Genomic DNA, 18,152 nt, shown 5'->3' with positions numbered 1-18,152 from the left:
GAGTAAATTTCGAGATCTTTTTACTTTTCCGGTGAAACTTCAGGACTTATCATAAAATGCCACGAAAACTTTTTTGTATACAATTTTATTCCCTGCAAATTATCATTGATAATTTTTTTTTAATTCTGCACTGTTTTCTAGTTATTTACATTTTAATGTCAAGCTCCTAAAATAATAATGTTTTGATCGATTTTAAGAGCCTGGCATTAAAATGGAAATAACAAGAAAACAATGCAGAATTAAAAAAAAAATTATGAATGATAATTTGCAGGGAATAAAATTATCTACAAAAAATATTTATGACATTTTATAATAAGTCCTATAGTTTCGCTGAAAAAGTAAAAAGATCTCGAAATTTACTCTAACTTGACTCCGAGGTTCAATGACTTTTGAACAGATGGATTTATCAAAAAATCATAAGAGACTTTTTTGTAGAGCGTTAAACTCCCTACAAAAATGTATGCTGGGCTTATTAGTACATTGACTCATTGCCGAGGTAAAACATTCTAAACTAAAAAAAATTTTTTTTCCCATTTTATTTAAATGGGACATCGAATTTTTCGATGAGTGAAGCCTCTAATTGACTTAGAATTTTTTTTCAAGCGGGAATATTTTTTTTTTTCTATAAATTGTTAGTTTTTCAGGTAGGACAGAAAAAAACAAAATATCGCCTAAATATGAAACACCCTAATATGTATATATCATACATAGACATACATGGACATATATATAGCTACGCATAAGTTTATATCGGTTATGTCTGATCAGATCTCATATATTAACTCAAGTATAGTTAGATCTGATTATATATAGACTTATATATAATTTGACTTGATCATATATAGGCTTATATATGATTATACGACTTTACATTCGAATACGGCATACCCTACTTTTACTTATAAATAATACACAACCTTTATTTTGATGTGTATAAAATTTGTCCGAGCGAATTTGTTGGCGACGGAGCCGGATCAGCCACCAATTTGATCTTTACATCCCGTACACACCCAACACGTGCTTAAAAATCACTAAACTTATAAATTAATTGGTAAATTGATTAACAAATTATTCGCGAAATTTTGAGTTAACTATACCGCTAATTCACCAGTAACAATTGTAATGGGTCCACTTATTTTATTAACTAAATGTGGTCATAATAAAACAAGGGCCCTCATATGTGTGAAACTTAATGGTGTTTTACGTACCTGTCTAGCTATGCTCAGTGAATCTCAGGACGAGAGTAACCCCGTACTGTACCACGCAGTATTAAAATTAAGAAAGAGATCTTATACTAAACTCATCATGAAGGTCGTTATTAATTTAAGTAATTAATATATTTTAATATGAACTATAAAAAACTATGGCATTTATTCAAAAGAAGTCGCTTTACAAATTATAAATGAAACGATGAACAATAATTATAAATGACGGATGAAACTAACTCGACTGAATTAATGAAACTGACGACTCGACTGACTAAATTAATTAATTATAACGACTCTTCAATTCCAAAATATCACTTCACAAATAAATAATAAACCCCGACAATAATTAACGACTCCACTTACGCCACCTAATTTCACTCTTTTCGACGATCCAACCTCCTCTCCAATCCAATAACCCCCAGATCCTCCGATACTCAAGATCCACGTCCGATCCACAACAATGCTCCAATATTCCAATAAATTATAAAATAAAATAAACTAAAGTAAATAAGCTTCCACGTGGCACGTGGGCTTATAAGCTCTAGGCCCTTAATGGCGTTGGTAGTAGCCAGTAGACAGTAGTAGTAATGATAGTGGCAATAGCAGCAGTAGTAGCAGTAGTCGGGAAAAGCGTCCGTCCACGATGGTTGCTGTGAGCCAAGAGAACGACCACTCGTCGTCTCTGAGCCTCGTACCCCTCTCGACTCGGGCTGGCCAACCCCTAAAACCAAACGTCGAGGAACTCGACCACAGCGATCCAGGCGCATAAGTGGCTATACTGACTTCCGGATTCGCAGTTGTTGACGAAGGAGGCCGGATCTTTTGGCGCGAGTCGAAACTAAATTTAAATGGAATCCTAAAGCATTCCGCCCCGTTACACAATCTTTGGCGAATAACTTCATTAGACTCCGACCAATGTTAGGTTTCATCCCGGATGTGATGGTGGAATCGTCAGTGAGGCACCTCCATCACATCTTGCCTTATACCTAACACTGAAGTAACCATAAAATTAAAAATGGTTTGGACTTGTACGCTACCGTCCTTCTTACGGTTTTAAATAAAATTACTTATTTGATAAATTTAGTTTTATTTAGTTATTGATAATCGATAAATTAGCAGCGCCATCTGTGTACACATATTCCAACTTAATCGTATCTATCCGTCCGTATCGCCAACTCAGACAAATTGCGCTGGGTTTTATGTGTTATTATGGGTATTACGCTGTATTTTTTGGAGTAAACGGCAATGTGCCGCATTCGGAAGTATAGCTGATTATACCTAGCCTTCGTCAGCCAGGTCTGATCAGATCTAATTATACATAGATTCATGTTTAATTCCATGTATAACCAAGTATAATTCCATACATCGTCGATTTTATTAGCGGGAAGTTTAAATTTTATGCCAAGATGCCTAAATTTTAAAAAATTTTTTTCTTGAACTAAGAAAATTTTCGTTTTCATTCACAGATGCAAAAAATATTCTTGCGGCAAGAAAAATTTTTTACACCGATATCCTTTTTTTCTGTGTAACGCCTCTACATACTCCCTTTGAAGCCGATTTTATTAGAGCCATTCAATGGGGGATAACCTAGATGACATAATAAACGTTCACGCCGAATTTCAGCTCTGTAACACGAACATTCAAAGAACGAAAGCATATTAACGCTTGACGCCCCCGCAAGCTCTTTAAGGATTTGATTTAATTAAAGCTGTTTTATGGGAGATGCCTACATAACACTAAACGTTCACGCTGACTTATGACTTGGTAACATATATTTAAAAAACAAGAATATAGTAACGTTTGACGCCCCCGTGAACCCCCTTAGGAGTTGATTTTATTAAAGCCATTTTATGAGGGATACCTACATGACAGAACGTCCTAGTAGCAATGAATTCGAGGCACTGACTAGTTTGCCTAGAAATGAAATAAAAAATGGCGATACTAAATCCCACGATTCCCAATTATAGGCTATATATTGATTTAATACAAATAAATTATTATAAATTATTATTTAAAAAAATTGAAATAGAAATTATTTGTAACAATTAAATTACTAATTTAAAATCTAATAATTATTGATAATCTGAATAATTTAAAATCTTTTTTATTTAACATTCCTTTATTCAAACTTTTTTATGAAACGAAATTATAAAAAACAATAGAACATAATTTATTTATTTTTTAAATGTTTTAAAATTTTAATTTTTTAACATTTATTAATTATGGTAACATTAAAATTATTATTTTTTCACATCATTAATTAACTATCATTATTGTTTAACGATTTAATATCACATATTTTTCTAGAAGTACATTACATTATAATATTTTTAACAAATCATCTAAATGACAATCTTCAATGTTGGATTTTATTGCCCAAAGTCGGAGTTTGGTTATTGTATCGAGTCTTTTAAATGCATCCATTATTCAAATTAATTATTAACTTATACACTGAGATATTAATAGCATAATTACACAATTAATTTACACTTTATTATTTTTTCAACTATTTTACTGTATATAATAAAATACACACATACTAGCGTACACGGATATTAGTTCAAGTAATATTTACGCAGTTGTAGCTGGCGCGATTTCTAGTTTTGCCTCGATATCGCTAGCGAGGGCCTAGTTGAAATCTAGGCGGCCCTCGATTATTTCTACTAGAGGAACGTTCATACCGAATTTCAAGGCTGTAACATATATATTTGAAAAACGGGAGAATATTGACGTTTGACCCCCCCCCCCGCAAACCCCGGTAGGAATTGAATTTATTAAAGTCGTTTCATTAGGGATCCCTACATGATATAATAAACATTCATGCCTAATTTCAACTCTATAACGTATATATTGAAAAAACGGGAGCATATTAACACTTGACGCCCCCGCAAACTACCTTAGAAGTCAATGTTTTAAAGCCGCTGTATGAGGACTACCTACATGACATAACAATCGTTCACGCTGAATTTAAAATCCGTAAGCCTTTATAGTTTTATAGATACTAAAATTAAACGGATTTACATTCTTTTTTAGTTACAAATAAGTCAGATTAGAGACTCTTATTTTGACTGTTTAATAAAATGTGATTTACAGTACGATTGACAGGAACAATTGATAAATGAAACAAAATCTAATCTATGAAAAAAAATAAAAAAAAAAAAAAAATTGCCATGTGTTATATAAAAACAATTGACGCTGATGGAATAAAAACAATTGATGGCTGTAATTTATCTGTTTTCTTATTATACTTTTAAATATAATTATGTACTCGAATTCTAAGTCATAATTGATCTAAAAAGTAGCCAATATTTTATAACCGGTGGGCCTGGCTGGGCTAGCTCTTGTCCAGGCCACGGTTACTTATGATTAACTTAATTAATTTAATCTTATGAGCTGGGGGGGGGGGGGGGGGCGCTCGCCTTGTTCCCTGAAAATTTGCGCTTATTAATTATTAAAGAAAAGGAATGCCTGGTGGTTTATTCAGCACTGAAAGAAATCTCAGTAGTTGCCATAACTAAAAAGAGACAACTATTTTAATTTAGTTAGTGTAACGAATTCAAATAGTTATTGTAACTATTTATTATTCAGATGACTTTAAAAAAATAGTTGAAGTAACTAAAATTATTTTGTTATTTATTTTTAGTTATCGCTATAATTAAAGTTTAGTAGTCACAACAAATACTAACTAGTTGATTCAAATATTATTTGGTACTTAATTTAACTAACAAAAATCGTAGCAGTAATTATATATTTTTAACTATTTCAAAATAGTTGATTCAACGATTTTTTTTAAGTTGTATCCGTATATCACTATATTTTTGCTGTTGATGTAACAAGTTTCAGATAGTAGTGGTAAAACATTTTACATGGTTGTATCCAACTATTTTTATTTAGTTGTTGTAACTACTTTAAATAGTTATGATAATTATTTATTATTCAGATGCCTTAAAAAAAAATAGTTGAAGTAGCTAAAATTAGTTTGTTATTTATTTTTAGTTATCGCTACAATAAAAGTTTAGTGGTTACAACACATACTAACTAGTTAAATCAAATATTATTTGGTACTTAATCAAACTAAAATTGGGACTTAGAAAAAATTTCGGGGTTAAAATAATATATTATTTCGATATGATCTACATATAAATCGTTAAATTTGCGTTCGACAAGTATTATTATTATTTTTTTTTTTTTTTTGAGCACCGAAATCTTTTCAGTCCCGAAACTTAAAATTTTTCTAAGTCTGAAAAGTCTAAATTGTTCTAAGTTTCTGAGCCCAAAATTTATAAGACAAAAAAATTTGGCCAAAATTTGTGTATGTCAGTCGATTCGGAGTTTCGTGACATGAACTTCTGTTTTATAATCAAAATATATTTTTTTTAGCGTGATATGTGAATTTTTTTAAGTTCTGAAGGTTAATTTGTGAGCGAAAACAATGGTTGCCGTAACTAAATTAATTTTGTTGCTGTAACGGAGTGAGTACTTGTAGGCTTGGCTTATAAGTTAAGTAAGGTCTATGGTTACTCATCGGCCGTGTAGCGTAGCGGTACATCGTCGGTTTTGCGTGCGTAGGGTACTAGGTTCGAATCCTTTTTAGGGCGACTGCCAAATAACTATTTAAGAAGCATAGGAAGGTTGTTAAACTTATAAGTTTAAGCGCGTGTGTCAGATAAATTTGTCAAAAATATACATAAACCACCTCCCATCACAAAAAAAAAAAAAAAAAAAAAAAAAAATCATATAAAATGAAATAAACTTAAAAGCCTCGAAAACAAAAATAAATAAATAACCTAACAAACCATTAAAACTAACATTGTAAACAAAAAATAATTTTTTTTTCTTAAAATCCACTAAATTTCCATGGAGACAACAACTAAGTTTTTTTTGTTAGATGAAATATAATTTCATCACACTGGTAAATAAAAATTAGTTGTTCTCATAACTACATATATATGGTTAGCCGTACTATCCTACTTTAATTACTGTAGCTAAATATTATTTGTGTAAGTAATTATGAAATAATGTTAATATTCACTATTATTTTATAGTTTTAGCAACTTTAAAAATTTCGTTATGTTTAGTAAAAAATCTCAGTTGATTTAACGATTAGGGTTTAGTTCTTTGAATGACTGCTTTGAATTAAATATAACTATTTTTAGTCAGTTACATTAACAGTTAAAACGTTGAATTAACTACAAAATAGTAACTGCAACTAAATTTAATTGTTATATTAACTAAAATTGATTTGTTATCGTAACTAAGAAAATATATTTGTATCCGTATATCACTATTTTTTTGTAGTTGCAGTTCCTGATTTTTTCTCTCAGTGAGTGAAAGATTTGGTTTTGCATTATCAAAGGGGAAATATTACATTTATTTAACCAAATACCCATTTACAATATGAAAATTTCCCCAATAGAATTTATTAGAATTTAATTTAATATATAAGTTTTGATATTTTAATTTATGCGGGAGGAGACTAAGTATAAATTTAATTAGGGGAAGACGGAATCCCACTTACGCTGTACTTTACTGCATGCTCTATCCTTGTAAGTGTAGGTGAAAATGACCCTCAATATCCGTAGGCAGCGAACGTGGCAGCAACGTTGTAGGCCCAATCTTCTGTGGTTGAAAATAGCAGGAAACGAACAGCAATGGTGCGGCAACACTCACAAGTTTCATCAGCACAATTTCAATTTTACTTTAACTTTACTAAATGACCGCGTGTAGAAATTTGACTCGAAATGTGGTCAATTAAAATGTTCTTCAAATAAATAATTTATAAAATAATAACTGCGGCTATTAATATCAAACGAACAAACTCAAAGATATAAAATAAATTAAATAAAACTGAACACTGGACTCAATGAGTAGACTTATCGTTAGGCCGGTTCAAGTAAATTATAATGAGCTCTGGTTGTAGAGTAGGAACCTCGCTAGGCGTCATCAGTCCACTACCCTACTGGTCCTCTCTGAATGGTAGCCAGGGCCTAAGTCCTCGAGCAACTGCTTGCTAGCCCTTTTATAGGAAAATCCTGAGGATGGGAAACTACCCCACTATTGTCTCAATAGAATTCGATCTAGGGGGCCTCTGACCTGGCCCCGGGTGACTAAAGAGTGTTAATTAAGGTATAATTATCACAATAGATGGCTGTGAGATCAGTTGGATTTTCGCGCTCGATTTTCAAGTTGAAAATCAAAAACGCACTGTTACAATTTTAAGTGACAGTATCTTGTATGTGTATAAAAAATTTAATCCCCGGGAAAAAAAGTTTTTATATGATCATATATAAACATATATATTCATATATACATATATTCATATACAATTTATATATGATCATATAAGAAATATATAAAAATCATATATGATTACATAAAAGCTTATATGATCTTATAAAATTTTTATAAGAATTCATATACTCTTGCAAGGACTTGATGAAAATTGATATAATTTTATATAAAGGTATATATAACTTTATTAAATTACTAGATAAAATTTTATATGCTTATATAAAATCATATATGATCATATAAAAGCTCATATGATCTTATAAAATTCTTATAAGAATTTATATAATTTTATAAAAGTTGATGTGATTTTTTATAAAGTTATATATGAGTTTATAACATTACCAGATCAAATATTATAACATATATAAAGTTATATATGATTATATAAAAACTCATATAATCTTATAAAATTCTTATAGTAATTCGTATAATCTTATAGAATTTTTATAAAATTCCATGTTACTTTATGTTAAGTTATATATAACATTATGTAATTACAAGAGCACGTTTTAGATAGTGATAAGAAACCATGTAAGATCATATATGATCATATGCAATCTTATATGACTTTATAAAATTCTTATAAGAATTCAGATAATTCATAAAAATTAATGTGATTTTATATAAAGTTATAAACAAATTTGTATAATTACAAAAGAGTTTAATAAGGTTATATAAAATCATATATGATTATATAAAAGTTTATATAGTTTCAAGATTTTTATACATAAATTTCTATGGTCTTATAAGCAGGTTATCTTAAAACACCGTATAATTTTATATAAAATACAGATGTGTTGAAATTTGATCATACTTAGTGCATTATTTATGTAGGATATATCAATTTGATTATTTGATTTAAGTAATATGTCATGGATTGTAATACTTATAAGTGTAAAGCAGGCCAGAGAAACAAACGACGGACGCGCGATATTCAAAGTTGAACAGCATTGAGATAGTTCTTTAGTTGCATGGGTGACCCCTGAGCAAAATAGCAGTTAACCAATACTATATATTTTTTTATTTAAATTCATTCATGCATGATTATATATAATTACACGTCATCAGATCCTGCCAATTTTTAGATCTAATCGTATATAAGTTATTAAACAAATTCATTTTTTCCGGGTATACATATCTTTATATGATTATATAAGATTTTATATGATATTATAGGATTTTATATGATTATATATGATTTTATAGGACCAATTTCATTATAAAACTTTACATAATTTTATATGAGTCACTTTTATATGATTTATATATGATCATATAAGAACTTTTTTTCCTGAGCCTCAATCAGATGAGTGGTTGATTAGTTATAAAGGTAGAAACAGACAGAGAGATAGACAGTTGAAAATTCCAAAAAAGGTAGATATAGTATGAGTGGGTTATAAAAATGTTATTTGACGCATAATTCGAAATAAAAACACCATGTACAGACAGATCCTATAGATTTATATATTAGAATAGATAGATACATGATTACATAAGGTTATAAATAATCATCTATGATTTTTTCTTGGCGTTATAGATAATTATATATAATTCGGTAAAATTATACATAACTCTGTAAAATTATGTATAATCATATATAATTCTATATGAGTCAGACATAATTTTATATAACTCATATATAATTATATATAATTTTTTTTTAGTCAGGCAGTATCAAAACTTCTGATCCTTGAGCTCGAAAACATGAGTGTGAATACATTTTCAAGCTCGAAAAAACTCTTGGATGCGAATAATTTTTTATAAGTTTTTCAAGCTCAAACAAATTACGTTTTATGTTAAAGTTTGAAAATTCAAGAATCAAAAATAATTAATGAACAAGTGTTATTTAAATCATAATTCATGGTAAGTGATTAAAATAAAGATTTAAATGAGTTTTGACTCATATGAGAGAGTTAATATACAAAATATCCGAAAGAATGATTAAAAACAGTGTTTTTTCATTTTCTTTGTTGATAGTACTATTTAAACTATAATGAATGGCTTACATTACATAATGTGATGATTGAAAGGTACATGGAAAGAAAAATCTAACATCGCAATTTTTATAACTTCCATCGTCTTATAACAGAAGCTGCACTGTAATATTTATTTTATCCAAAAGTAAATAGAAAAATAAATATAGGAATAAATATAATTTTTGAATTGTAATTATCATTTTATTTTTTTTGCGATGTTAACATTGTTTTTTTTGAAATAATTTTGAATCCTAAAAGTCTGTTAAAATTATGTTAAATAGTATAAAATATAACCCATATAGTAAATTTTAAAATAAGACATTTGAAAATTGACGCTAATGAAAGTATAGTCCACGATTACAGTGTTAACATCGTAAATTTTAGTGGAATTTTCTTTTCGTTTACTATGAAGATGAAGCGTTACTTTGATTTTGAACATACTTTAGTACATTATATTATGATTTATCCGGGAAAAACAATATAGGATATCATTTTTTAAACTTTTCGGTGCCCTTATACTTTTAACTAACCATCCGATTGAAATGTTCGAGGCGACAATCGACGCATTTTATTGAGTTCTAAAGCTCATTCGATTTTGGAATCAGTTCATGGAGTCGTTCCTGAGAAATTTAAAAAAATAAAAAAATCTTTTTTTTCGTATTTTTCAATTTTCTCAGAGTCTATTTGGTCGAATGATCTAGAATTTTCAGGAAAGTTGACGGCTAACAAGCTTTTTCTATTGCCGCAAGAACCATCTCAATCGGTTAATTCATTAAAAAGTAATAAAAAGTTTACACACACACACACACACACACACACACACACACACACACACACACACACACACTCGGACATCATTCTGAAAATAGTCAGAATAGCTTCCTAGCACCTCAAAACGTCGACATCTGATGAAAACTCGATTTTCGAAAATCGGGGTGAAAACAATAACTTCCCGAATTTTTCGAAAATCGTCGATTTTTTCAGCGGGATATCAAAACTTTCATAATAATATTAAATTTCAATTTATTTTACATCAAAAATTTTTATCGCCTATCTTGGTCTTTTGCACAACTCATTTGCGAAACAATGAGATGTGTTCTACTAACGATTTTTTTCTATAGTATGCATATAATTCTAGGCTGATGTCAAACAAATTTCAAGATGATTAAAATGTAGTACACCTTAATTTATAAGTTGATTCATACAATTTTATGATTTATTGCTACTCCTTAATGTATATTTAATTGTTATCGTAATAATTAACATCAATAATTTTTTATATCATCCATATGTTGACTGGTGTACTTCTATGTCACGAATAGTCATGGGCTTAGTTGTCAACGTATGCAGTATGTAGGTCGAGAGACGATTAAATTGAATCGACACGATGCGAGTTAATGTGATAAAAAGAAAACACGTTGGTCTATCTAATATCTAACGTTATAGCCCACACATTTATTAGTTACTTTTCTATACTACACATCTCATTATCTGGCTTAAAATAAGTTTTTAGTAATAAGTGTACATTATTCCATAAGTATTTTGTATAAAATTATATAAATTGTCAAGCTGTTGACCCTGCCTCTCTGATCATGTGTGAGACTCTGAACACATGGAATAGTGTCGGCACTCCACTTATTCTTTTTGTACATACAACATCCTTCTGGCGCTTATCATTGTGATTACACAACATCCATTTGTATCGTGTACGTAAGTCAATTCAGAGTTGATTTAGTAATCGAAATAGAAAACACTAGCATCGTAAATACTCCAATCATTGGAATACCTATCAATCAAGCTATATAGTCAATAAATAATGAAAAATTATGAGTCTACTCATTCACTTCTTGTAGTGATCGATTTAAGCACGTGGTCAGCTAAAAAGTTTGTGATTTTAGAGTTAGTTGTGTTTGTCAGTGTTTTGTCTGAGATAGTTGTAGGCGTCGTCGTAACCGCGGCATTGATAGGTGTCCGCGGTGGATGGCGCGGATCCCAGTATAGCTGTTATTATCACCAGAGCGCGTGCGTAATTCAAGACGTGTGCAAGGTAGATAAACAGTGGCGACGGCGCAGCAGAAGTATCGCTACCATCAACAACGACGGCAGGGACGACATCGACGACGAAGCTAGACTATAGCGAAGGCCGAAGATCGCCGAGCGCACGGTGCTACGTGGAGTCTCAGGCTGGTCTAGCTAATACAGTGTTCTAAAAGTATTTACCCCACACGAATCACAAACGTAAAGTCCAACGGAAAACCGTCGTAATCCGTGATATCGGAGCACCGGGGGTTCCATAGTAACGAACCTGATACAGAAGTACCAAAAGAGTAGTAGTACCGTAAACAAAAATACTACGGAGAAGAGGCTCATCTCATCAAAATACGTGGACGTTATATTGCGACGAGTTGAGTACAAACGAGAGGCAATATATATTTTGTAATTGAACACTAACAATTACTCTTTTTCCTAAATTAAGTGTGCTGGCAAAAGGCTTTTAACGTATGAGGCTTACGGGGTGGATTAGGGATAGTAATTGGTAGTAGTGGTGCTGAAATAGTTTTGTGTCATATTCGGTCAAATGGACGTCAGTATTAGATTTTAAGAATGTCTTATGTTTTTTGATGGTTATATTACATAAAATGTGGTGCGCACGAGGTTGAGCCGTAGTAGTGTTCTTACATCGGTATTGGTTGTGCAAGTGCATCGACAGAGTAGGAAGTGTCGTAGGTATAGTAGTAGATTGATTGTGTTGGGTCGGCAGGTCTTCTTCCGTGTGCGATTGATTCAACGTTGACTTAGTTTAGCAGGGGATCTGTGCAAAAATCGTTGAATTTACTAAAGGTGGAGTACATAAAAAAATTCGACGTGAGAATAGTGTTTCAGGATTGTAAAATAGTGTATTATTTATAATTTGATAGAGTGATAGTAAAAATATCGTTGAAAATTTTTTTTATACGTCAAGAGAAAAAAAAAAAAAATAAAACGCCATGTACCGGAGTGTCGGAGTTTATTGCTTCGAATTATTTCGAAGCATACCTTGTTTAGTGTAGCATCTATTTGAAAGTGTTTGGCATTAGTGTAAGTACAATTTTTAAGAGGAAGAACGAAGAAAAAGGAAATTAAAAAAACGACCAGGAGTTTTCCAGGTTAACGTGCGTGTCTAGATGAGCGTACGATCGATTGGGAGCTCGTGTGCTCATAGTTGAGGACACAGACGACGCCCGGGTTTTGCTTCTCAAAAAAACTTAATTATATTTAAACTAGAAAAATTTAGCAACTGAAGTTAACTTAGCTGAGCGAGGAGATCGTTAAGACTTCATAAAATCTTAGTAAAGTTGCATTGCAATTATATGGGGGATTTTGGGGGTGCAAGTCTTTTCTCGAGTACCCCTGCAACTGGGTGTAGACAAACGAGCACGTCGTCAACGGTAACGCTGCTAAGCAACCAAGTAGGAACTATGCAAGACGATCTTTTAATTGAAAAACAGAGCACCGCTAAAACAGCGCCTCTTTCACCAGGGCTGGATCCACCCGGTGATAAGTCTAAGGATGTGTCTGAGGCTGAGAGCATCGCTATTGCTCCATCTACACCGTCATCTATGGACAAAGATATTACTTCATGTGGTACAACCTCAAATCTCCAGGGATTCACAGATCCAGTTAGAGTACCTAGTTTATGGGGAAATACATCTGAAGACACAGGAATTCATACATTACCAGTTAATGGTTCGATCGCAACGTTCCAAAACTTTCCAGCTGGTGGACCTGGTTTATTTGCAGGCTCAGGATCACGTCGTGCTATTACCGCGAGTCATAATTTTCCTCAGCATGGCAATGCAAGCTCTGCTGTTGCAAGTAGGCATAATCTTCAAGTTGCTAATCAACAACAGCAGCAGACTCAACAGCAAGCTCAGCAAACTAGTCAACAGCCACCTACCTCACATCCAGGTGTTTACCTTCATGGTAAAGGATACACCGCATGGTCAGGTGGCCCTCAAGGACCTCAGCAATGGGGTGGAGGACCACAAGCTACAGCTAGCTCAGCACTGTCACCCTGGAGCCGTGGCAGATCAGTACCAAATCTCCCACCACTGCATTCGTCATTACATGCTGCAGCAGCGGTAGCTGCGGCTGCTGGTTTACAAGGCAGAAAACCAAGTCCAACGTTTCCTGGGCATCCAGGACCCAATCAAGTTCACGCGACAAATATCAGTCCTGTTAAATTCCGTCGTAGCACATCTTATCCTGGTAAAGGTAATCTTTATCCTCCTCAACCAGCGCCAACTTTTGAAGTTACAACTGCTGAAGAACGAGATTTACTTCAATTACCGTTTCATCAGGTGAGTTTAACGAAGAAGATTTTAAAGTTTGAACACTTTGATATTATTTATAGGGCATTTCAAATTTTTGCACTATACGTTCATAAGCGCTATCTTATGTAACTACACTTTAAAGTACGTATTTAATTTTAGAGTCGTTAGTCGAGTTTTTTTCAACCACTACGCGATTTACTAGTTATGTGATGTTCTTACACCATTATCTGAGAATTTATGCTTATTAATAACTTTTAACTCTTTTTTTCTATTAATTGTTTTTTTCTTCTCTGGGAAAGCGCATATATACTAGAACCTGTACAATTGAGAGAACTCAAAACTATACACTTAAAAAATCCCAAACAACTCTTTGTGATATTCATGAAGCAGATAATTTTCAGAAAATAGAGTATGAAGTAAATTTTTTTTTAACTAAAAATATATTATTGTACGTTCATTTGTCGTCAAATTGTGACCTAATTTCTTCAACAAGCTTCTCTCTTCTCGGTCGGTGTGTCTAGTATAAGTAAGATCAGCTATTTTAACCGCAGAACAAAAATAAGTGGTGCATACCATTCGAAGAAAATAGCGAGAATCCATTTAAATTATTTTTATTTCTTTTATTTTCTTATATCATTTTTATCCTACATTTTTTAACTTCCCGCGATGAAAATTAGAAATTTTCAAAAAAAGGAAAGTTATTGGCTTCAGTCCGATTTTCGAAAATCGAGTTTTCATCAGATTTCAACGTTTTAGGATCCTCGAAAGCTATTATGATCATTTTTAAATGGACGTCTGTGCGTGTGTGTGTGTGTGTGTAAACGTTTTTTGTCCGATGATACCTTTGAAATCAACTGATTTGAGCGTTCTTGACGGCAGTCTAACTTAATACTGATTAGACTTCGAAGTCAATCGGTCGAGTTGTTTACGAATTCTTCAAAAAATAAAAATGAAAAAAAATTTTTTTTTTTTTGAGGTTTTTCCGTATAACTCATAAACTATTCATCTGATTTGTTTTGAAATGTATTCAGTTCTAAGCCTTAATGAGCTCTTTCGATTGCCGCCAAGTACGCTCGAATCGGTTAATTCGTTCCAAAGATATCATCGGACAAAACATTTTTAACTTCCCGCTAAGAAAATCGATGATTTTCAAAAATTTCGGGAAGTTATTGTTTTCACCCCGATTTTCGAAAATCGAAATTTCATCAGATGTCGACGTTTTGAGGTCCTAGGAAGCTATTCTGACTATTTTCAGAATGATGTCCGAGTGTGTGTGTGTGTGTGTGTGTATGTGTGTATGTAAACTCTTTGTAACTTTTGAACTAATGAATCGATTTGGATAGTTGAGGTGACAATCGAAAGAGCTTATTGGCCATCAACTTTCCTGAAAATTTCAGATTATTTGATCGAATAGACTCGAAAATATTTGCGAATTACGAAAAAAAAAAAATTTTTTTTTTTAGTTTTTTATTGATTTCTCAAAAACTACTTATACGATCGACTTCAAAATCTGATCAGCTTTAGTACTCAATAAAACACGTCGATTGCTACCTCAAACATCAAAATCGGATAATTCGTTCGAGAGTTATCGCGGGAGAAAGAAATGGTGAAAAACGGTTTTTTCTAAATATTTTCGAAACGACTGACGCGATCGATTTCAAATTTTAATCAGCTCTAGAATTCAATAAAACGCGCCGATTACCACGTCAACTATCAAAATCGATTGATTAGTTCAAAAAATATCGGCGTTGAAAAGTTAAAAAAATAAAATTTTATGTTATTTTTTCCGGATAAATCATAATATAACGTACTAAAATGTGCCTGATATCATACCAACTCATCTTTTTTATGGTTTCTTTTGATCATATAATGTTATCGAATTTGGTTTTTAGTTTAAATCATATTATCAACAAAAAAATCGATAAAACGTAGTTTTTAATATTTTTATCGGATATTTCATATTTTATTGTTTCTTACATGAGTTAAAACTTATTTAAATCTTGATTTTGATCCCCGACATTGATTTCTGCCTCAATACACTTATTTTACTGAACATAATCAGGAATTAAATTTTAAAAACCGTTTCATTGATGATTTTCGATTCTTAAATTTTCAAACTTCAGCATAACAGGTAACTTGTTAGAGCTTGAAAAGATCGTAAAAAAACAATTGCATGTGATAGCATTTTCGAGCTCGAAGAGGTCTTTGAGGTCGAAAACAGCGGGAAGTTTTGGGACTGGCCCGCAGGGTCAACCGACGCCCAGATTTTTTTTTTCAGTGAAATGTATGTTTTTTCGGTCTAACAGTTTTCGGTCAAAAATTTACAAGTAATGACGCTCAGAAAGCTCAAAAACAGCGGAACGTTTTGGGGTTGCCTCGCAGGGTCAACCGCTTTTTAGATTGTTTTTTGGCTTGACATTTGCTTTGTGAATATTTTTTGTATCATAAAAACGTTTTTAACCACATTTTATTTCAACAGTGAACTAAATGTGAATATTGATTATCTCTTGAAGGTTCTTTGTCAACGCATGAAAAACGAAAAGGATGAAAAAAAAAGAAATTATAACGTATTTGGAAGTAGCACATATTGGTATCGCCTAATAATCAACCATTATCTTATTAACTCAGATCTTTTCTAAGTAACCATCATATCAATATTTTTTGTTTCAATTCAAACAAAAGTTTGTCTACATGCTTTATTTTTTTAACTTCTTTGAAAAGAAATTGGAAATTAAAAAAAAAAGGACGTTATTGGTTGCGGTCTGTGATTCGAAAACCAAGTTTTGAGCAGATCTCAATGTTATGAGGCTTTAGAAAGCTATTTTAACTATTTTGAAGATCATGTTTGAGTATGTATGCGAGTATGTGCCTTCATACGTACAATCGTCTGTACGTTGATATTCTATACCTTTTGAACAGATCAACCGATTTAAATCTTTATTGCGGTATTCGAAGTGGCTTATCGATTTCTAGATCATGTAAAAAATTGAGCTTATTCGGTACTATATGTTTCGAGTTTTCGAAAAAATTAAATTTTTGAGAAAATGTTTTTTCGGATAATTTTGATCCTACTTTGTGAGTAGAATACATATTCTAATCAGCATTGAAATTCTAAAATCCTCATCGAGTGCAGTCTCAACTAACAAATTCGGACCATTCGTTTGAGACATACTGAGCTCCCGCTCCCTACACGTGGTGTGTTAGGTGAAATTATAAAAAAAATATTATTTTATTTAATTATTCATTATGTCTCACAATTATTATCGAGTAAAAAAACACCATGAATTAAAGTGTGTAGATGATAATGGTAGCGATGATTGTAGTGGAGTTAGAGATGAGATGAATAAATTAGAAGATTTGGAGGTTAACCATTCAGAAACTCTTAGTTATGAATCACTATCAAATACTATTGATCACAGTGATCAAATGATTGAAAATAATGGTGAATTTAATTGTTGTGCTAGTGATAATTGTGATGTTAGTAGTGATAGTAATGAACAAAATATTAATCCAATAACATTAGAAGCCTGGACTTGAAAATTTTCATGGCAACAAAAAATTTAAAAATTAATTTATTCTAATCTCTGTTTTTTAATTACATAAATAGTGTATAGTAATGATTACATAGAAATATGTTAAATTTTATTTATGTTGATTTATTATAATAAATATTCAATAGCATATTCAGTTTGATTATTCAAACTATTGCAAGTTTTATTGTTGAAAAAATTTACTTTTTAGATTCCACGTCGTATTCTAAATTCAAAATTTATTATTTATGGGCCGTCTTTAATTATCATCATTGGGCTATTCTAGTAGCCTATGTTCGGCCGATGATAGTTCGCCATGGATGGGCTATAATATTTGTCAATACTCGGCCGATGATAGTTTGTCATGGCTGGGCCGATCATAGATTGCGATGGCTGGGCCCAAGTTAGGTTCCAGCCGTTACCCGTTGAACGGCCAATCTTAGTTGCCATTACTGTGCCTGGCTTGTATGCTTGGCACCCAATCATGGCTCGATAGTTGGCCATTCATAAAACCCTACACGGGTATATACTTACTAATCAATTGATGACGGATTATAAATTAAAGTACTAAATGGAACAAGCGTGTGACAATTTTTTTTTTTTTTGCAAAATGTAGACCGAAACAAATTATATACAAATTGGAAATGGCAATATGTATCAAAGCTAATCGGTATAATAATTATTTACGCTATTCACCTTGAGTGTATCAGTGCATATATAATTCTGCACAATTTGCAATTGTCAAAACATAGTCGTGGCTGATAAGTTTATTTGTTTACCATAAAACTTTTTATTTGATTACACTTTTCTGCACCAAATAATTTCTTTTTTATG

General features: G+C 31.8%; 1 protein-coding gene across 1 annotated transcript in view; it reads left to right on the top strand.

Moving 5' to 3' along the window:
• The first annotated feature begins 11,617 nt into the window (after positions 1-11,617).
• Positions 11,618-18,152, top strand: part of LOC103574268 (cytoplasmic polyadenylation element-binding protein 2) — a 185,855-nt gene continuing 179,320 nt past the window's right edge. Inside the window, exon 1 of the mRNA XM_053742168.1 lies at positions 11,618-13,815. Within this exon, the coding sequence (XP_053598143.1) occupies positions 12,826-13,815 (990 nt within the window). The 5' untranslated portion in view covers positions 11,618-12,825. The remainder of the gene's footprint in view (positions 13,816-18,152) is intronic.

The sequence above is a fragment of the Microplitis demolitor genome, chromosome 10 (genome assembly GCF_026212275.2).
Source record: "Microplitis demolitor isolate Queensland-Clemson2020A chromosome 10, iyMicDemo2.1a, whole genome shotgun sequence".
Taxonomy (NCBI): domain Eukaryota; kingdom Metazoa; phylum Arthropoda; class Insecta; order Hymenoptera; family Braconidae; genus Microplitis; species Microplitis demolitor.
Note: the sequence above shows the minus strand (reverse complement) of the source record. Positions and strands in the feature narration are given on the sequence as shown.